Here is a 21942-nt window from a genome sequence, read left to right on the forward strand (position 1 = left end):
CGCGTCCGGGACCGGGGCCGCGGGGCCGTGGGGGACGCGGGGCGCGGGCCGTGGGGCTCGGGGGGCGCGTCCGCTGCCGGCTGCCCGGGCCCCAAACGCTCATCCTGCGATCCCTCGCCCGCGGCTCCCTCGCTCTCCAGCCCGCGAAGCCGGCGGGGCGGAGCCGGGGGCGGGGCTGCCGTGCAGCGGCCTCGGGCGGGGCTGAAGCTCTGAGCTTCCCTCTGCCAGCCTCTGCCAGCCCAGGACTGAGGGCCCAGAATCGCCACTCATGCACCCTGAGAACACGGAAGACCTGGACGCACGTTCCTGGTACAACTTTCACACAACCAGCCCACCACAACCACATTCAGTATACATCGTCTCTAATCCTCACATACAGTGCTGGCGTGGAGGGACGACTGAGGACCTAATGTCAAGCACTTGGCATAGTTCAGGGTACCTGGACTTGAAGTCAGGAGACTGAATTAGGAAGGTGAAGACCAAGTTCAATGCAATATGTCTGTGCGGTCTAATCCACGCTCCAGGGTCCGGCTCATGCCCAACTTCATGCCTTGCAAGCTGTCCCAGTGGGTGTTGATGGTGGATCACCCAATGGCCTTCTGCCTGCCTCCCTGACAGATCTGGATCCGTGCTGGGCCCTTGGGGACATCCCACAGCAGCACAGCAGGCTTTCCCAGCCCCAGTATGTGGGTCAAGGGCTTTTACCAGCAAACTTAGGCCACAGTCCCAGCCAGGACCCCCTGTGTATCACACCAAACTCTGGATTCCAGTTCCATCCAGCAGCTCAAAGCCAGACTCAGATCATATAGACCACACTCACACCACAGCTTCCTTGCAAAAACCCTTGGCTTATCCAAGGGCCAGTGGAAATTTATTTTTTTTTCATCCTTTTCCATCTTTCCCCAAGTGGCTTTTCCTTGCAAAATGCCTGACATGACACCAGAGGGGGACCTGGGAGAAAAGGCTCCCTCCCAGAGGGGCAGCCCAGGGATTTAAATACACACTGGAAGGAAGGGAGGGGTGTAGGGAGAGATGGCAAGAAGACAGCACAAAAGACATGGCTTCTTAGGTAAAGACCAAAGGTTTTCTGCAGGAAGCTGTGCCAGACGGTAGTGGCCAGAATTCTGAGTGGGGAGGGGAGTGTGAGAGACCCACAACCCCAAGTGACTCCCACGTTCCCCAGAGAAGTAGGTCTGGCTGCCTCAGGCTCTGAGGAACGGAGGGAGGCCAGATGTGCTGCCTCAAGGAAAGAGAAGGGACGCTGGCAGAGTGAGGGTTAAGGCTGGTGCCCGGCCTCCGGCGCGGTGGGCCTTCCGCCTCCGCCTTTCTCAGGGACAAAGGGGCTCGGTGGGCAGGCAGCACATGGGCCTGGCTCTGGCAGGGCAGGGGGAGGCAGGAGCAGGCTCCCTCTGGGCTTGACACACAGGCCCAGCACAGCCACCCGCCCACCCACCCTAGTTGTGCTCAAGACCCAACAGCAGCTGGACGGCTCAAGCTGAGTGTGGGAGCTGTAGAGGGGGGCAGGGGTAAGGAAAAGGTGGGCTGTTGGGCTCTTGCATGCCCCCTTGCCTGTCCTGAGGTCCAATGCAGGACCCTGAATCTGAGGCCCTGGATCCCCTGGCCACTGCCTGCAGCCAGGGGCAGCAGAGGCAGGGAGGCCCTCAGTTATTGGGAAGGAAGAAAGGAAAAGAGAAACCCAGTGCAGCATACATGGGGGTGAGTGACAGACAGCGGAGCCCTCATTCCAAAGAAAGGTGCGTGGTGGCATCTTTTCAAGGTACTAGAGGCAGCAGCAGAGCAGTTCCTGTGACCACCCCAGTCACAGGTTCTGCATGTCCTCCATGGGGGCCCTGACAGGACTAGGACTCAGAGCAGAAGGCAGATGGGCCAGAGGAAGATGGGGAGCCCAGGACACCCCAAAGCCACAGACTCAAATGCCCTAGGAGAGGGAGGCACTTCCTGTCCCCTCCAAGGGCATCATCTGGAGAAGGTGTCCCTTCCCCAAGTGCCCCTCCTAGCAACAGCCACCACTAGCTGGCTTCACAGGGGTGCTGTCAATCTTCAGGTTGGGTCGTTCACCCCCAGAAGCTGCTCCTGGCCCCATCCGCTTTTTGATCTCTGCAGCCATCGTCATGAATGCCTGCTCAACATTGGTGGCATTCTTGGCACTTGTCTCCAGGAAGGGGACACCCAGAGAGTCTGCAAATTCCTGCCAAGGAGAGAAGAAAGATAAGAGCAATGAAGAGAAGGCCCTAGCCCCCGGGACGGACAGGGCTGGCCCTGCTCACCTTGGCTGTGGTGTTGTCCACGACTTTCTTGGTGGTGAGATCACTCTTATTGCCTACCAGGAGTTTATTGACGTTCTCGCTGGCGTAGCGATCTATCTCATGCAGCCACTGTTTCACGTTAGCGTAGGATTCCTAGGCACAGGGTCCAAAGTTACTGAACTCCCAAACCCAGTCTACTAGTGCTCCTTTGAGGGAAAGGCAGGAGCCCTGAACACGGGAATACAGGTAAGCCTTCCCCTCTAGGCTTAGCTTTCAGCCAGAATCTCTTCCATGTAGAAACCCAGAAACCAAAACCAGCACAGATTAGCCAGTGGCCCCAACACCTCAACAGCTGCCTAGACCTATCAGACATTTCTGTTTTTTGCCATTATCTCTCCCTAGACCACTCCTAGGTGTAACCACACACAGAAGCTAAGGGCATCACAAGAAAGGCAGATAACATTAGACATGGCTGATGCAGGCAAATGATCCTAGCGATGAAGTAAGCTGAGGCATGAAGATTACAAGTTCAAGACCAGTCTGAGGAACTTAATAAGACCCTCTCAAAATAAATGAAAAGGGGGTCTGGGGAGAGGGTTAAGTGGTTGATAGCACCAACTGCTCTTCCAGAGGACCTGGGTTCAATTCCCAGCATCCACCTGGCAGCTCACACCTGTCTGAAGCTCCATTTCCAGGGGATCTGACACCTTAAACTTGCAGGTAAAATACTGATGCACATGAAACTTAAATAAATATATCATTAAAAATAATGAAAAGGAGCTGGGCATGGTGGCATATTCCTTTAATCCCAGCACTTGGGAGACAGACGTAGGCAAATCTCTTGTGTTCAAGGTTAGCCTGGTCTATAAAGGGAATTCCAGGACAGCCAGGGTTACACAGAGAAATGCTGTCTCACCCTCTCCACACTCACCCTCCCCCCCCAAAAAAGATGACCTAAGCAGTTCATGACTAAATTACGTACATCTCCAGCCCTCCCTTTAAATTCTGAAGCCTTGGAGACCAGTGGGAGATGAAGGAGACCTTGGCCAGTGAAGGAGATAGGTTCACCACACTTATGAAATCAACAATTACCTCACTGAGCCTCAGACCACCGCCCCCCCCAGCAGTCTGACCCTGAACTTGTGAAAAGGATGTAATTTCTAGAAATGCAGTCAAGCCGGAGCAGTGTTTCCTCTTCTTTTAAAGTTTCCTGCCTGCATGCACGTATACCCTGTATGTACATGGCTCATGCCCTTGGAGGCCAGAAGAGGGCATCAGCTCCTCTGGAATTGGGAGTTACAGACAGTTGTGAACTGCCATGTGGATGCTGAGAACTGAAACCCAGGTCTTCTATAAGAGTAGTGAACACTCTGCCGAGCCATCTCTCCAGCTCCTAATGTTTCTTCTTCAAGGTATTCTGGGCTCTAATGTAGACAACCTCATGTCCTAAACTGGGCCCTATACTGGAAGGAAGAAACAGAGGGACCTTAACTATACACCCACCTTAGGTTATTCAGGGAACAGTAGAGCAGCAGACCACCAGTACACACACATGGCAAGATAAGATCAAAAGCCAGAGTTGTGAAGCCCTAGGGCCACTTCTGCTTAGAAAGCTACAGCTGACACCAGCCTGTAGGCATGAACTCAACTAAAGTAAAAGCTACCAGCTGAGGACACAGCAGCTGCTAGAATGGGAAGGTGTGTCTGGGGAGTGGGAAGTGGGGAAACAGCAGGCTGCAGGTTGGGAGGGGTTGGTGGGGGTGGTCAAGGACAGAGCTGGAAGGTTTTAGCCTAGATAAACTTGGCATACCCATGAGACATGGAAGGTTTCCTCCAGTGAATAGTAGCTGGCGCATATTTGTGTTCTGGAAATAGGATTAGAGCACACTAACAAGATGCAGAGCCACCGGGAAGTGTCTAGAATAATCTAGAGTAATGTCCCAAACCAGGAAGAGCAGAGACTCAGAGTTAGGCTATCCTGGCAATTGCTAAGCTTGGTCATCTACTATGGGACCTCAGATATCTAGTCACCTGACCTAGGTCTCAGTTTCCTCTTTTGTTCCGCTAACACTTCCCAGCAGAGCTGTTGTTTGCATGAGAAAAGAATGCAGGGCTGTCTCCTAACAAGTGCCCAATTAGCAAGAGCTGCTATTATCCTCATCACTGCTATTATTACGAAGGGACAGATCTGAAGTGCCTTGAGACTCTATGGAGAGGGGAAGTTTTCTGGTCAGACTTACAAGGATTGTTACAAAATGAGGATGCAGAAGGCGGGCGGGGGAGATGGGAAGGCTAGTGCTAGAATCTGAATCCTGCAGCTGGTGGGGAGCCCATAGAGGCAGCTGAAGGCAGAGAAAGGGCTTTTTTTCTTTACTGGGACATCAGAGGCAAGTTACTAACACCTATGGAAAACAACTTTTTCCTGTAGGAAACATAGTGTACTAGTTAGTGTTTTCTAACTTGACACAAACCTAGATACCCGGAAAGGGCTTCTAATCTGAGGAGCTGCCTCCATCAGACGGTCCTGTGAGCACATCTAGGAGGCATTTTCTTGATTGATGGTGGATGTGGCAGGGCCCAGCTCACAATGGGCAGCATCACCTTTGGGCAGGCGGACTTGGGTGGTCTAAGAAAGCAGGTTGAGCAAGCTATGGGGAACAAGCAGTAGGCTCCCCATGGTTATTGCCTGAATTCATGCCTTGGCTTCCTTTGATGACAGACCTGAGAGTTTTAAGATGAGACAAGCCCTTTTCTCCTACCTAGTGTTTACTGTGGCAACAGAGTGCAAACTAGGGCACAGAGACCTCACCACTTACTTCACTGGGTAAGAGCATGAAATCATTCCCATTATAGACACTAAGGGCCAGCACAAGCACACACAGTGATGGAACCCATGGGACATCTGTCCGATAAGAATTCAGAACACAAGACAATAGCCAAACCACAGACGTGGCTGGGGTTAGTTGGGATGCAGAAACTATAGGGCTAATGGACAGTGAGGGGCTGGGGTGTAGCACACTGGCCTAGTGGGAGGCAGTGCCACAGATAGTTTCCAGGAAAGAGAAGAAAATGGAGTACAAAGTTACAAGAAGTCAATGTGGGCAAGAAGTCGATTGGATCCCACAGTTAGTTAAAGCCTTGGTTACCTATGAGTGGCACCAAGCTCACTCTGCTTGTCGGAAGAGCTGGGAGGTGAAAGCATGGGTATCAGGAGTCTCTGGTAAGTGGTCACTGCCCCTCAAAGCAGGAACTCTCCCAACCCGGGACTGACTGGTAGGAAAAGCAAAGCAGATGGATGACGAATCTAGGCCTTTGGCTTCTGCCACTATCTAGATGGAAGCCCTTAGTAAGTCACTGCCCAGCCTGAACCAAATCTTCATCTTTAAGAAAGGAATGTGAACAGATTCAACTCAATGCCCATCAAAATCCCAGCAAAATTCTTCAAAGACCTCGAAAGAACGGTACTCAACTTCATATGGAAAAGCAAAAAACCCAGGATAGCCAAAGCAATCTTGTACAATAAAAGAACTTCTGGAGGCATCACAATCCCTGACTTCAAATTCTACTACAGAGCTATAGTACTGAAAACAACCTGGTATTGGCATAAGAAAAGACAGGAGGACCAATGGAACCAAATAGAAGACCCGGATATCAATCCACACATCTTCTAACACTTGATATTTGACAAAGAAGAAAAAAAAAAAAAAAAAAAAAAATCAAATGGAAAAAAGAAAGCATATTTAGCAAGTGGTGCTGGCATAACTAGATATCAACGTGTAGAAGAATGAAAATAGACCCATATCTATCACCATGCGCAAAATTCAAGTCCAAATGGATCAAAGACCTCAACATAAAGCCAGCCACACTGAACCTTATAGAAGAGAAAGTGGGAAATACACTTGAACGCATTGGCACAGGAGACCACTTCCTAAATATGATCTCAACAGCACAGACACTAAGAGAAACAATCAATAAATGGGACCTCCTGAAACTGAAAAGCTTCTGTAAAGCAAAGGACACGGTCAACAAGACAAAACAACAGTCTACAGAAAAGAATCTTCACTAACCCCAACTCAGACAGAGGTCTGATCTCCAAAATATACAAAGAACTCAAGAAATTGGACACCAAAAGATCACACAAGCCAATAAAGAAACGGAGTACAGACCTAAACAGAGAACTCTCAACAGAGGAATCTAAAATGGCTGAAAGACACATAAGGAAATGTTCAACATCCTTAGTCATCAGAGAAATGCAAATCAAAACAACTCTGAGATTTCATCTATCACCTGTAAGAATAGCCAAGATCAAAAACATTGATGACAACTTATGCTGGAGAGGTTGTGGGGAAAAGGGAACACTTCTGCATTGCTGGTGGGAATGCAAGCTGGTATAATCAGCTTTGGATGTCAGTGTGGTGATTTCTCAGAAAATTAGGAAACACCCTTCCTATAGACCCAATAATACCACTTTTGGGTATATATCCAAAGGATGCTCAATCATGCCATAAGGACATGTGCTCAACTATGTTTATAGCAGCTTTGTTTGTCATAGCCAGAACCTGGAATCAACCTAAATGCCTCTCGATCAAAGAATGGATAAGGAAAATGTGGTACATTTACACAATGGAGTGCTACACAGCAGAAAAAAAAAAGGACATCTGAAATTTTGCAGGAAAATGGATGGAGCTAGAAAACACTATTTTGAGTGAGGTAACCTAGACAGAGAAAGACAATTATCACATTTACTCACTCATAGGTGGTTTTTAAACATAAAGCAAAGAAAGCCAGTCTACAAACCACAATCCCAGAGAACTTAGACAACAATGAGGACACTAAGAGAGATTTACGTAGATCTAATCTACATGGGAAGTAGAAAGTAGAAAAAGACAAGATCTCCTGAGTAAATTGTGAGCATGGGGACCTTGGGGGAGGGTTGAAGGAGGAAGGGGAGAGGCAGGGAGGGGAGCAGAGAAAAATGTAGAGTTCAATAAAAATCAGCAAATAAAAAAAAAAAAGGAATGTGAGTAACTTCTCATGAGCATCAAAAGCCAGACACAGTGGTAGGGTAGGTACCCAGTAGCCCCAGGTACTAGGGAGGCCAAAGAAGAGGACAGGCTGGCAACAGAGTGAAACTCCCATTTTGTGGGGTAAGCAACCAAGGAAAGTTTCTGTAACTGTAATGTGATGTTTTGTTTGTGCTGTAACAAATAAAGCTTCCCTGAAGATCAGAGTGCAGAGCTAAACACACTAGTTAGCCATAGAGGCCAGGCAGTGGTGGCGCACACCTTTAATCCCAGTAGTTGGAAGTCACACACCTTTATCCCAACACCAGGGAGGTGGAGACAGGAAGGGATATGGCTAGGCAGAGAGAAAAATATAAGCTAGAAGGAGACAGGAGTCAAGGCATTCAGTCTGAGGACTTGTAGAGACAGGACACCCCATTTGGTCTGAGGGCTTTGAATAAGTAAGAACTAGTGGCTGGCTGCTCTGTTCCTCTGATCTTTCAGCCTTCACCCCCTAATATCTGACTCCGGAATTTTATTAAGACCAATAAGAATTCGCGATACACTGGAAGACACAAGTCAGGACAATTTCTGGCTGCTGAAGCCACTAGAGTAGATACAGGATTCCAGAACTTCTGCTTACCCTGGGCTCCCAGTTTCTTGTCTAAAGTCTTACAATTGATCCAACTGTCTGTAGCCACCAGGATGCAAGGACCCAGCAGTAATTGAGCAGCTGACTATCTACCTCCAAACATGGGTAGTCTGAAAAGTCTAGAAAAAGGCAGCAAGAGCCATGAAGCCTGGTTCTGTCAAACATCATGACAGGGTCTTGGTAGGATCCATTTTTGTGGCCTGTTGCCCTTTTATGAGGCAATTCAGCACAGGGTCTCCCCTCCAGAAAACTTACAGGAAAAGAAAACAGGAAGAGGAGCAAGAGTCAAAAGTCAAGGCTCAGGAGGCAAGGCTGTGAGGTAAATTCAGGAGTACCTACCTGGTCAGTGACGTCGTACACCACGATGATGCCATGAGCCCCCCGGTAGTAGCTTGAAGTGATGGTCCGGAACCGTTCCTGACCAGCCGTGTCCCACTATGAGACAGAAGGAAAAGGGTAGGTCAGCCATAAGAGAGCCCCCACCCAGGCAAACCCTGCAGTCTCAATGCTGGAGAAAACCCATACTCACAATCTGAAGTTTGATGGTTTTGCCATCCAGCTCAATGGTTCGAATCTTGAAGTCCACCCCGATAGTGCTGATGTAGCTCTCTGTGTATGTATCATCCTGAAAGGTTGGGGCAGGGAAACAGCCTGAACAGACAGGCCCAAGAACCACTTGAAGCCCCCCTCCAGCTCTCTGCCCCTGCTGTGCTCCTCACCACCAAGCCTTAGTTCTAAGTACCCCAATATGCAAGGCCTGGGCCCTTGTTCTGGCAGCTCTGGTAACTCCTGTGATCTGAGTTGCCCCTTTTTCCTCCCAGTGGCCAGCTAGGACCCCGAGTGGGTGACATGGGGGTGCTTCTTACTCACAGCAAACCGCAGGAGCAGGCACGACTTGCCCACACCCGAGTCACCAATCAAAAGCAGCTTGAACAGGTAGTCACTGGCAAGAGAAGATGGGAAGGCATGAGGGCAGGCAGGCAGTTCTCCCCAGCCCCTGCCCCTGCAGCAGCACAGCAGCACTTTGAGGCATGCTTCTGATTGGTGTACTATGGTGTTCACTAGATCCTCCACTATCCTGAAAAGGGACGAAAAATAGACCCTCACTATTCCCAATAACCCAGCCCACAAAACCTTCAGCTTGCTATGTCTGAATTCCCACTTTGTGGCAAAAGCAGGTAACAATATTTGCCAAGAAACACAACCAGTTGGGTGCCAGAGCTAAGACTAGTTTGGTAGGAAGTATTTAGGAAACCCACACTAGGCCGTATAGTGTGCCAGCCTAGGACCCAAAAATGAAAACCTGAACCCGTGAAGCCAAAACAAATGGGAAAGAGCCTGCCATGAAGTCACGAGTAAGAGGCAGTCAACAAGTGGCCATGGAAACAGCAGCTAACACTTCTTCAATGGCCTTGTGTGAAGTACTTAAATGCAAGCTCTCATTAGACCCCCACCACAGTGCAACAGAGTGAGTGTTACTTCCAACTACCAGGAAACCGGAGGTCAGAGAAGGGAAGTGACTTACCCTAAGCAGCGGCTAACTGTGAGGCTGGGAACTAGGCCTGTCAGGCTTTTGACAGCCTGCAGCCTCCTTTCTCTGTTCCCCTCCTAACCCTGCTGAGCTTCACCCTTTCTCAAGGAAATCTGAGGCCTAGAGCTGGGGAAGAAAAAGGAAGCGGAGAAGGGGAAGAAGATAACATGGGGGCAAAACTGTCTGTGGGCCATCTACTCCAAAGGGTTTGAGTTTGAGAAATAAAAATTCCATTCTAAGGAAGCAAGCAAACTCCACATTCACCTAAAGTCCTTTGGCAGTCTGACAGGTGAGGGAAGCCGTGTGACAACGGCACTGGAGGCCCGAGTAAAGGTGAGAGAGCAAAAAAGGACGGACCGCTGGGAGCGACTGGACAGTGCGGCCCAGGTAGGGCAAATGGCAGCCCCAGAAGGAAGGACTTGCAAGGGATGTGACTCTAGCAGGGGCTTGGGCTCCCCTCTTGTCTGGTCAGCTTCTATCTGGGCCACCCCGGGAACCGGGCTCCAGAAGAAAGTCAAAGGAACAGAGGCTCACGGCCCGACTGAGAGTACTCGACTCTGGAGACCAAAAACTTTATGATGGGCTCCAAACCGTCTGCCCGTGGTCAAGCAGCGGGTGGGGAAACTGAGGCTCTGGGAGACCCAATCTGCAGGGTCACATAACTGAAAAGGTCTGGAAGAGCCGGTGCTGCGGGCTCCAAGCGCTGCCCTTCGAAGTTGTGCCTCCGGGCCCTAGCTGAGAGAACTTGGGGTGTTGAGCCGGGGTCCTGGGGTTCTTGGGGGGAGGGGCAGGACCCGGATGTGGGGGGGGGTCAGCGGAAGAGGGACCCGGATGTGGGGGCGCCGCGCAGTTCTGACCAGGGCCAGACAACTTCGATAAGCATATAGCCCCATAGACATGATCGAGGCTGCGCCACACGGCGCGGGCGGGGCTCACTCACTATTCGGGGTTCATGGCGGCAGCGGTGGCCCGCTCGGTCGCTCCCAGTCGGCTCTGCTCCGCCTCCCGTTCCAAGATGGTGGCCGCTCCTCCCTAGAGGCCCCGCCCGCACTGCGCAGGCGCAAACACTTCCGACAGGGGTTGCCCCGCGCTGCCTTGCGGAACGTGTAGTCTCCTACTTGATTTGTCACTGCTGCGCAGGCGCAACCCAGGCAACCCAAGCGGCCGTGCGCTTCAGTCGCCGCCGGTGAACTGCCTTCTGGGGTCTGTAGTCTTTCCAACCCCTTAACGACCTGCTGCGGAATCTTGGTTGGAGACTCTTGTTAGCGCCGGGGTAGGTGTGGTTTACCTGTGAGATAGGCAGCCACCCTCTTTGTTCTCAGATTGAAATCATTAAACGAGAAGGTACGAAGTATTTAGGACCAGAGAAACTTGACTTATTCGGTGTTCTTCATGGCATGAACACCCCGCAGCCCGTCTCAGAACTGTCATCACCAGTATTAATTACATACAGGGAAAAATCGTCTCGGGACACTCAATTCAGTCCAAGAACGTATTAAGGTGTAGAACTCAAAGACAGAATTGTCTAGAACTCCATAAGGGCATGCTTTAGGAGAAACCCCAAATCTGTAGCATCCCCTCAAATAGTTCAGGACAAGGGCAGAGTATTAGTTCCAGCTGTGTGTGTTGTGTCCCTCAATCTTTCAGATTCCTCCCCACCCTAGGGATGCTCAGGGGCTTTGGGCATTCTCAAAACAAGCCTGGCTCAGATTCAAATCGTCTTTATTTCTACAGCAACATCTGAAAATAGAGAGCGACTGCCTCGCCCAACGAATAGGGTAGCCCCTCCTACTGCGGGGGTGTGTGGAGGGTACAGGAGAAGCTGAGGCAAGAAAGGCGTGGCAGGATGGCTCAGCGGGCCGTGCCCAGGGCGGGGTCAGGCCATGCCTGGGCGGGGCTGGGTGGGAAGGACGGTGCACAAGTCCCGGAGTCAACACAGGGCCCGGTGGTGTGGGAGTCCGGGCATCTGCAAGGTTGGGTAGAGCACATCCCTCCAAGACCAGGACGGCGAGGAGGTCGGGGAGCCCTTTCGGAGGCTCTGCTCCTAGAACTTGGAGCTTGGGAGATACCACCACTCGGAACGGGGGTGATTTAAGGCCTGGGCGGTACCACTGGAGAAGGGAGAGGCAGGTGGCGGCCCGGGAATACCGTGGACTAAAGGGGGACGACTGAGGATGACACGGCCAATAACTTATTTCTCTATATACAGAAGCAACGGCCGGAAGTTGGGGGGCAAAGATGCTGAGGGACAGCAAGTACTTAGTGTTCTTGGCTTTGGGGGTTGGGTAGGCAGGCCAACCACTCCCACAGGCCCTGAATGTAGGGAAGAGAGGCCCCCTGCTGGAAGGAATAAATAAGGAACAGAGTTGGAGCCGGCAGACCCGGCTTCCAAGGGCCCTGGCTGAGGGCTGAGATGACAAGGGAAGAGGTTACCCTGAGTTTGAACAGAAAAGACAGGGGTCCTTGGGAGGGGCAGGCAGGACAAGCAGCAGGCCCATGCGCAGGGCTGGGGTAAGGGATCGTGTCAGATGAAGGCTCTGGCGACTGGCTGCCCCTTCAACTTTAGCCCACGAGGGAGCTTCTTCGGGAGAGGTCCATGGAGCTGGAGCTCAAGGTGCGACTGTCGGAAAGACCTGTGCCTCCAGGCTGTGGGCAGAGTAGAGAGGGCACGCGGCTTAGACTTAGGCTGCTGGGACTGACGAGAAGGGGTAAAGGGAGGGGGCCACAGCAGAGATTAGGATGATGAAAAGGGCCTGACCCAATCCAAGTCTCTAGTCCAAATCCAGAGAGTCAAAGACTGGCCAGAGTTAAAGTTTAGCTCACACCTCAGGCCCGAGAGACTCAAATGGATACTGGCTGCCTGTATATCTGCCCCAAGGGCTGTATTCCCTTCCTGCCTGCCCCTCGTTGTTTGTATCTCTCTCCTCCTGCCCAAAGTGGGCCTGGAAGCAGACAGAGCTGGTGCTGGATGAAGACTCACCAGAGAAAGTTGGGTGGGGACATACACAGACCAAGGGCCTGGAACTGTGGGTTAGAGGTCTGGGTCTAAACTGCTTAAGGCCAGATGCCCTCCACTCTTACCTGAACTGGCTCTTCCACACTCTTGTTAAGGAAGTTGAGAGAGCTAGCCCTCTTCATCCTGAGGGAAGAGAACCAGGATTTGTTCATGGTGAAGCAATAAAGAGACATCAGGCTGGGTCTCTGGAGGGAGGGCAGAATAAAGCAAACTTGGCGGTAGTGTTTCCTGGGAGGGGTGGGACGTCACTTAGGAGCCAACGGGATTATGATCAGAGACAAAAACTCACCTAGAATTAGGGGGCTCCTGCGGGCCACCCCCTTGCAGCTTCCTGACCAACATCTCACTGCTACGTCTCAGGGCATCCCTGAGCTTCCCAAAGGAGCCACTGCGCCGCAGAGAGCCACTGCCATCCTGTGGGGAAGAACTGTCTCTAGGCCCTACTTTCTTTGTAGCCTTACACCCTATCTCAGCCCCCCACACTCACCCCACTCCACTCAGCTGCAGGCCCTGACTCCTCCAGGTCAGACTCAGACCGAGGCCCAGCACCCCCAGACACATCTCGGCTGCCACGGCGGTCTCCTCGTCCACCACTACCATCTTTTAGGAGTTCTACCACCTTGGTCTGGCTGGCAGGATCCAGGCCCTGAAAGGGGGCAGGAAGCATCAGGTCCTGGCTGAAGCACACATGGGGCCTCAAAGGTCCCTATTCACCCTCTCCCACCATGGAGACCCACCTGCTTGCGGCTACGGCTGGCACAATCTTCCAGTGTATGTGCAGCTTCCAGCTTGCCCTGGCGCCGGTACAAAGCACCCAAGCTTCGCAGAGTGGTGTTGACTGTGGGACTGTAGACGGATAGCAGGGAGTCTCAAACATTTATCCAGCACCAGCCCACAGGGGATTCTAGGGACCAACAGGCCATCCAGAATCTGTCCTATTCATCTGACCCTTTGGTAGACCCACTGCTCTGTCCCATCCTGAGAGAACCACTCTCAGGCTAGAAACCTGGCCTGGCCCTCGAGTTCTCTTAGGACATTGCCAACACGACCAGAAGCTAGGAGACCCAGGAGTGAGCAAGCCAGTCCCAGGGGAGCTGTCCCAGTACACAAAGTCTTCTTGGGTTCAGGCCTTGAGAGCTGAGCTAGCAGAAGAGAGGTGTCTCAGAGGCGAAAGGACAGCGTGAGGCCTGGGTCTCACTGACAAAGGAGGCTGTTTCCTTGGTCCTCACTTTACCCCTGACCCAGACCTATCAGCCCTCACCTGTCAACCTTACAGGCTTTGTACCAGCTGCCATATTCCCCATAGGGGGCACTGTCCCGGTGCTTATCCTGAGAGAGAGACCAGTCAGTTAGGGATGGGAATAAGCTCTCAGCTCCATACCTCCCAGCTTCATACCTGCCCCACACTTGCAAGCTCTGCCCACAGCACTACTTACCTTGCTCTCCTCCCTTTCCTCTGCATGCATCCAGATGGGCTTGTTCTCTCCTAGGAGGAAATAAGGAACTGTCACCAGCCTGTCATATAGGTCTTTACAATTGGGCTGGACAAGGGACTAATTAATGTCTGGGGAAAGGGACAGAGGTGTGTAGGAAGGACCAGGACCAGGACTGGGCTTTGTTGAAAAGATGAACAAGAAGCAAACCCAAAACATCACTAACCCTCTGCTGCACCCAGATGAACAGGCCATAGGTCTGTGTCAAATGGCTGTAAATGAGGTGGGGTTAGGAGTGATATGGCCCTTACAAGCCTTAGACCAGAAACTGGTCGAAAACTGGCCTAAGACTGTTCTAAGCCTGGCCTGAATGAGGGGCCAGGCTGGAGGATGGGGAACAGGAAATGGCTAGTCGTAGGGGGCCAGAGGCTTTTCTGAGAAGGGAAGACACTTGGACCAGCTCTCAAAGTAAATGGCAATTGTCATGCAGAGAAAAAAGACTGGGCATAGTGGCACATGCCTTCAATCCCAACACTTGGGAGGCAGAGGCAGGTACCAGTCTGGTCTACATAGTGAGTCCAGGACAGCCAGAGCTACATAGTTAGACCTGTCTCACAAAAACAAAACAAAACAAAAAAGGGGGGGTTGACTCAGCATGGGGTTTTCCAATTTGAATTAGGTGAGTGGGTTCCTGCAGGCACCATCCACAGATGAGGCTGGGTTTCCTGCCAAACTCTAGACAGGATGGTCTGCAAAACCAAGTACTATACTGGGTGCTCCTGGCTGAGTAGGTCTCTGCTGAATGAACTGGAGGCATGTGGCAGTCATGGACTCACCATTGACAGAGCCAAACTCCTTCTCATGAGCACGGGTAAGGATCTCCTTGTACAGGGTCTCTGCATCCTGGTACTTGCCTTGTTTCAGGTAGCAGGAAGCCTGGAGAGGAAAGACAGTAGGTAAGCAGCATGCAGGGACCTTAGTTTTCCTTCTCCTTCCTCCTGGACATCAGCCCTCTCTCTCTGCCTCCTTCTTTTCCAGCCTCCACCCAGCCTTAGAGCACCAGATTGTTCTTGGTCTTCGCCACATTGGGGTCATCTGGTCCAAGGCGTGTAGCATAGATCTCCAGGGCCCGCCGGTAGTAGTATTCCACCTCCTCAGCTTTGCCCTGGTTCTGGCACAGCAAGGCCAGGTTGCTGAGCTGCTTGGCCACATCTGGGTGAAACTTGCCCAGGACCTGGGAAGAGTCAGTGGCCGTGGTCAGAGTTGCTCAGACTCTACTCTGTCTGGCCAGCACTCCTAAGCCCCATCTGCTCCCACCTTCTCCCGGATCTCCAGTGCTCGCTTGCACAGTGGCTCAGCCTCTTTGTACTTGCCCCGCTTGCCATACAGAACAGCCAGATTGTTCAGAGTTGCAGCCACCTGGGTGTAGGAGAATGGAGGTGCCTTCATTCAGAGCCCCAACAGGCAAGAACTCTGGGATTTGTGAGGGGTGGAGGGGGCCACACTCAATCCAATTCTTACTCACAGCTGGGTGGTCCTTGCCCAGTGTCTTCTCCCGGATAGCCAGGGCATCATTGAGCAGGTGTGCAGCATCCTTGTACTTGTTCTGGTCCCTGGGAGCAGGCAGGACATTCAGGGATGTCCTCCAGGCGGAAGCCCGCCCCCAGGGGCCCACAGTTCCCATAGGCACTCCTCCTAAGGTCATGACAGGAGTGCAACTCAGAGCATGGGAGGCCTGGAATCCCTGCCCTTGAAAGCGCGGGAATTAGACAGTTTATCACACATCACTAAGGACTCACCTCATACCCAGACCCCTGAGCAACACTCAACTTTAAGTGACACCCAGTGCCTTGGCTCATTGTCACTTTCTGCCACAGAAACCCTGTCACCCATTTTGAGTTCTGGGCCAATTTATGTTCCCACACCACTTTTCTTTCCTCATCCTTTCTCTTTCTAGGGTCTTGTGTATCCTAGGCTCACCTTGAACTAGCTGTGTAACCGATTCCTGACTGTCTTGCTTCTACCTCCTAAGTGCTGGAATTACAGTGTGTAGTACCATACCTGGCTTCCAATTGATGTTCCAAAGCCCATACTCAAGCCTGGGTGCCTAGGGAAGCTATGCTGACTCCCTGTGACCCTGGTGTTTTCAGATGACACCTTGCTGTTGTTCACAGCCAATCTTTCCTTAAAGCTCTGACAGGCTTATTTCCAGCTGGAGGCCAGCTCTATATATGCAGGCCCCTCCTCTGCTGCTCAATTGTCGCTTGAGACATCCATCTGGAAGGATACAGGTGTGCCCACACAGCCAGAGAGCCCTTACCGATAAACCAGTGCCAGGATGTTCAGCATAGTGGCCACATCAGGGTGGTCATGGCCTGACGTTTTCTCCAAATCCTCCAGTGCCTGCTTGCAGAGGGGCACGGCCACCTCATAGCGGCCTTGTGAAGCATACTGGATTACCAGATTGTGGAGGGTACGGAGTCGTGCTGGTATTTCATAGCCCCCATGCTGTGCAGCTACATCCCCTCCTCCAGGACTGGGAGCTACAAGACCAAAGACAGGAAGTTAGATGTACCTTCTCCTTTCTGAGCTAGGCTGGCATATGTCAGCCTAGCTTTCTGTCCATGTGTTCCTGGGCAAGCCACCAGCCTGCCTCAGCTTCTGCACTTACAGAGTAGGTCTAGCTATTGTACAAGGAGTGAGTTCCAGCCCTTCATCTCATCTGCATTATGAGTGAGGCAATCATGGCCAGCTCAGCAAGGCCCTGGATGAGTTTTCTCTGACTGTCTAGGGAGGCCCAGAAAGAAACTAACAGTAGAGCCAAATTCAGATCCCCAGACCTGCTAAGCATGCCACCTGCTCGCCACAGAACTCAGGGATATAAGATGCAACAGGGAAGACTTGCCTTCTAAGTCATAACATGCTGGGATAATGTGATTGGAAATGAACAACAAAAAAAAAAAAACACAGATGCCACTAATCCTCCATCTCCTGTGACCTTTAGGACTTTACACGACTGTTCCTTCCCTCAACCCAGAGCTAAGTGGCCTTCTCTACCTGGGCTCTGCTCATCCTCATTGGGAAACAGGTCATCTAGGGAGTCTTTGGGGACATCACCCTTCTCCTCCTGGAAAGGAAGTCAGGAATGAGTGTCAGAGAAGGTGGCACAGGTAGGTATTAGTGGGCATGTGGGAACTGGATGTTGGCCAGCTGAGGCTCACATTTGGGGAAGCATCCTCATCCAGCTTGCGGATCTGGCTCATGAATAACAGGTGCTGCTTCTCTTCTTCCAGCTGAGCCACTGCCTGTTCGCTGCGCTGCAGCTTCTGCTGTGTCCCTGCCAGCTCCTCACGCAACCACTGGTTCTCTTGTACCAGGCGCCGCACCTGAGCCCGCAGCTTCTGCTTCTCTGACTCCACAGCCCCCAGATGGCTTGACAGTGCCAGGATCACCTGTGCAGTCAGGCAGAAGAGGGTCAGAGTCCTAGCCATCCCTTAGCCTGTAATTACAGCCTCAGCCACCTGGGGAGCCAGTGAAAGGCCTGAGTTCTCCCCTACCCAGGGTCAGACTTCAGTCGAGGGCTCAAACCAAGAGGAGGTCTGGTAATTTTGACTGCCAGGATCCCTGTGGGATCTCTGAGCTCTCAGACTCTTCCATTAGTTCTTCAGTTTACACTCCACCCACTACGGCCATGGCCAGTGTATCACTGCTTCCTGCCCAGTGCTGTGCTTGCTCAAAGAACCCTGACAGGTGACCGAAGCCACAGAAAGACCTCATACTGACTTCTCTGAGCTGAAGGGAAGAGAAGCAGCATGTCCCCAAACAGTCTGAAGAATCAACCCAGGGAAAGGTAAGAGGATCCACTGGCCCTCAGCCTCACTCAGCTCTTTCAACATCTGAAGCCCATTTTAATGCTCCAGGTTCTGTCTGTCATGGGCCCTTGGCAGAGGCGACATATTCCTCTCTGTGCTTCAAGGGCCAGAATCATTGTCTCTTCTCAGGCATGCTTCCCCTCCACTCCATCTCCACTGCGGGAACCCTTTATGCCGTTCTGCTCCCAGTCTGTGAAAGAGCTGCACACTAGTGAGAGTGGAGCCCCGTCCGCCTCTCTGTACCTGACAGCTAAATGCCCGAGGGGGCGACAATGCCTTTCCAGAAGCCTGGGAAGTCTAGGACCCTGCATATTTTAGTTTGTTCACAAACATTTTAAAATTTAATTTACTTTTGTTTTTCTGTCAAGACAGGTTTGTCTCTGTGTAACCCTGGCTGGCCTGAAACTCTTTAAGTAGACCAGGCTGGCCTCAAACTCAGATATCTGTCTGCCTCTACCTCCTGAATGGTGGAATTAATTACCCAGCTGTTTGAAAACAGTTTAAGGGGCAGGTGTTTTTATAACCACTAGTTAAAAAAGAAGTCCCTATGGCACATGCTTTTAATGCCAGCACTCAGGAGGCAGAGGCAGGTGGATCCTTGTGCATTCTACACAGTGAGTTCCAGGACAGCCAGAGCTATGTAGAGAGACCCTGTCTCAAAAAACAAAAGAAACAAAATGGTCCCTAAGCAATCTGGAAGTATATACAACAGATGGCATGATAAAGAGAAGGAAACCAAGACAATACAAGCAGCCCAAGATTCTGAAGCCAGGCAGTGGCTTGGCCAAGAACCAAAGAGACTAAAACCCTTTCCCACAGAACCTAAGCCCTCCCTGCCCAACAGTCCTCTTTATGGGGCCTCCGCAGAACTCCTAAGTGATCCGGTTCTCTCATCACTGAACCTGCCGGAATCACAAACTCCCAGGAGCTGTACTGCGCCTTCTCTCTCCTCCTCCCCTGGTCCTGCTAAGCCTCCTTCCAGAAGATCTGGAACTGGTGTCTTCATGGCTGCCCGTCTCATCTGAAGCCCAGCAGTGGCTTCCTCATCATGGTTCCAAGTCCATTCTTGACCTGCTAGTGTTAATTCTCCATGGCTCACAGAGTTTCAAAACCTAAGTCGGACCATATTCTCTGCTTGTTAGCGCCCTCCCAAGGCTTCCTGATGCCCCGGACATATGCTGGCTTCTGTCCCCCTCCACAAGCTCTTGTCACACAGTTCTCTCCTGGCCTAGCTGCCTCTTCTGGACACTGGCCCACCTCCTCCTTCAGCTCTTGAGTTAATGTCATCTGACCAATAGACAAGACTTCCCACTATAAACTCTCACAAGATCTTATTGTCTTTGAATCACTGATCACAATTTGTTCTGAGCAATTAATCAAATGTGTATATGTGTTTCTCCCATTGCACTGGGGAAAAAAATCTTAATTTGGAGGGGGCAGTAAGGTGGGACAGGGTCTCACCATGTGACCCAAATTGGCGGGGAACTTGAACTCCTGCCTCTGCCTCTCAAGTTCTGGGATTACTGACAGCATGCCCAGTGAGGACAAGGATGTTGTCTGCCTTGTTGAATCCCGCATCCTTGACGTTAGCGAATTGCCTGGCACACACTAAGCAAGTGGTAAAACTACAGAGCTTAATGAATTAATGCAAAATTGAATTGTGTAGGGAGGCTATTAAAGTATTTCTGTTTTCCTCTGCCACCCAGTCTGGTAGGTAGAACGAACGGGGCCTGGATGGCACAGCTTCATGTAGAGGTAGGGGTGTCCACCCGGGCAGGGCTGGCATCTCCAAAGTGTACTCATTTAACATTACTTACTGTCCTAGCATGGCACTCCAAGAGACAAGTGTTTCATCGTTGAGAGTGTTCCTACATTTCCAGGACCCTTCTAGTAATCTTCCACTTTAGCCCCAACACTGACCTACCTGAGCCTCCCCAAGTCCCAGCTCGATGGCCTCCAGGGAGCGGCGTAGGAGGAGGCAGCGCTCCTGAGAGCCTGGCTCGGCCTCGCTTGCCTCATGAGAAGCTAGGGGAGCCAGCAGGGCACGATGCTCTCCGCGCAGGGTCTCTAAACCCTGGATAACAGCCTTGGTACCCAGCACGATCTCGTCCTGGCTCAGCTTCTCCTCCCGCGGAAGCACCATCGTAGCCATGGTCGTGTCTTCTGCGGAGGCAAGAGGCGGACAGGCGGGCGCCCGGCCAAGGGTCACACCACCGTGCACCCAAGGTTAGGTAAACACCGGTAAGTCCCCGGACGCCTAGATCCCCAAGGGTACCCAGATCCCCCAGTCCGCAGCCCGCACCGTGCCAGCCTCGGCCTACAGGGGGCGCGCCAAGCTCGTCTCGCCTAGGGAGACGCAATGCGGTGTGGCTAGTGAGGCTGGACCCTGATTCCTCCCTAGACCACCGGCTCAGACAGGCTTTCGTAGCCCAGCCACGGGGCTTTCCCGAAACTGTCCATGTCAAGACACAGAGCACTAGGGTACTGTAGGGGGATCGTAGGCGTTCCCATGCCGGGGACCACGGCCCCTCCGGGCGGTCGGGTCTCAGGCGACAGGCCCCTCCCCCAGGGCAAGCGGAACCGTGGAGCCCCTCCCTCAGGGCAGGCTGAGCCCAGACTCCCCCTTCCACCGCCCCCGGGGCTGCGGTCTAGAGTTACGGGACAGGTTTCTGCAGGCCGCGCCCACAGCGACCCCTCCCACAGGCCGGCCAAACGCCCGCAGACCCTCCCAAGAAAAGGCCCCACTCCCAACCCCAGCCCAGGACCGCGCCCCCTCCCCGCAGGCCGGTCGGGTCCTCCCACAGGCCGCGCCCACGACGACTCCTCCTCTAGGCCGACCTGCAGCCGCTCCTCACTGTCGGGCCTGACTCGGTCTCCCGGCCAAACCGGCTCGCGCCAACCTGCACCTTCTGCTTGGGCCAGTCTCCGGATGCGGCTCCTGCCCCGCTTCACCCGGATCCGCGACCGTGAGCTTTTCTAGCTGCCTCCATTCCGCCGGCCTTCCCAGCAGTCCCCGCGCCGCCTTAAAGGTGAAGCCGCTACCTCGGCGGCGTCGGAGGGGGCGAAACGCGCTCCGGCGGCCAGTTCTCTGCCTTAAAGGGGCCCGGCGGGCCTGCCGGCTCCGGGGTGGGGCCAACCCTGAAGGGACACCGAAGGGGCGTGGCTGGACTTGCCCCCTCGGACCAGAGCTTCCTGGTCTGTGCAACACCCTGGGGCTCAGTGGCTGACCAGCGCTGACTGTGGAGCAAGATCCGACCTTCTAGGAGTCTGGAGCAAGACAGCCCACATTTATTGAGCAAAGTCGAGTGTTTTAGTTGCTGTCTTTTGTTTGTTTGTTTTACGAGACAGGGATTCTCTGTGTAGCTTTCGAGTCTGTCCTGGAACTCGTTCTGTAGACCCCGGCAGGCCTCGAACTCACAGAGATCTTCCTGCCTCTGCCTCCCGAGTGCCGGGATCAAAGGCGTGCGCCACCAACACTCGGCCTTGGTTGATGTTTTAAGTGTTTTGTGAGCTTAAGGCTCACAAAGGCTTGTTGAGCTGTGTACTGCCATTACCCACATCTGACTCCCCTCCCTGGGCTTGTTTGTTTCTAGAGATGTCCCTCTTCCTGGCTTCGGAGTTGTCCGTGTCTCTGTAGGGAATTCTGTTTTCTAGGGTTACTTTGTGAGGGAACAGAAGGAGGCTTTTTGGTAAAAGGGAGGAAGGGATGGAAAGGAGCAGGCTGAGAATGGTGGAGAGAAGACCCTTGTCCCTGAGGGGACCATCAGAGCTGACCAGATAGAAGTCAGAGAAGTTATCTTTGGTCTGGGGTGGTATCATTGGGGGCCTCAGATTAGGTGTCACCAACTTGGATGGGAAGACCTCTATGCTGGTTAATTTTATGTCAACCTAACCCAAGCTAGAGTCATCAGAGAGGAGAGAACCTCAGCTGAGGAAATGTCTCCATAAGCGCAGGCTGCAGGCACACCTCTGGAGCATTTTCTTCGTGACTATTGTGGGAGGGCCCGGTCCATTGTAGGTGGAGCCAGAAAGCGGGCTGAGCAAGCCCAGGGGACAAGCTAGTAAACAGCTCCCCTTCATGGCCTCTGCATCAGCTCCTGCTTCCAGGTTCTGCCCTGTTTGAGTTCCTGTCCTGACTTCTTTCACTGATGAGCAGTCAGCCAAACGA

General features: G+C 52.5%; 2 protein-coding genes across 3 annotated transcripts; both read right to left on the reverse strand.

The window, feature by feature from the left end:
- Positions 1-828: 828 nt before the first annotated feature.
- Positions 829-10538, reverse strand: Rab1b (RAB1B, member RAS oncogene family). The gene is made up of 6 exons (XM_038309551.1): positions 10394-10538; positions 8793-8865; positions 8452-8547; positions 8262-8357; positions 2289-2420; positions 829-2209 (listed from the first exon to the last, which is right to left on the reverse strand). The coding sequence occupies exons 1-6, from the start codon at positions 10405-10407 to the stop codon at positions 2015-2017; spliced, it is 606 nt and encodes a 201-aa protein (XP_038165479.1). The 5' UTR covers positions 10408-10538; the 3' UTR covers positions 829-2014.
- A 620-nt stretch (positions 10539-11158) lies between these two features.
- Klc2 (kinesin light chain 2) lies at positions 11159-20877 on the reverse strand. Of its 2 annotated transcripts, XM_038348573.1 has the most exons (16): positions 20613-20877; positions 19699-19937; positions 17124-17354; positions 16960-17029; positions 16223-16445; positions 15428-15515; positions 15220-15321; positions 14963-15136; positions 14739-14838; positions 13906-13955; positions 13731-13798; positions 13207-13315; positions 12957-13115; positions 12759-12883; positions 12535-12592; positions 11159-12099 (listed from the first exon to the last, which is right to left on the reverse strand). In XM_038348573.1, the coding sequence occupies exons 2-16, from the start codon at positions 19924-19926 to the stop codon at positions 12016-12018; spliced, it is 1869 nt and encodes a 622-aa protein (XP_038204501.1). In that variant the 5' UTR covers positions 19927-19937; positions 20613-20877; the 3' UTR covers positions 11159-12015. The 2 variants fall into 2 exon arrangements, with proteins under 2 accessions (XP_038204501.1, XP_041911584.1); XM_042055650.1 differs by lacking the exon at positions 20613-20877 and having other exon boundaries at positions 19699-20510.
- Positions 20878-21942: the final 1065 nt, after the last annotated feature.

This window comes from Arvicola amphibius, chromosome 1, assembly GCF_903992535.2.
Source record: "Arvicola amphibius chromosome 1, mArvAmp1.2, whole genome shotgun sequence".
Classification (NCBI taxonomy): domain Eukaryota; kingdom Metazoa; phylum Chordata; class Mammalia; order Rodentia; family Cricetidae; genus Arvicola; species Arvicola amphibius.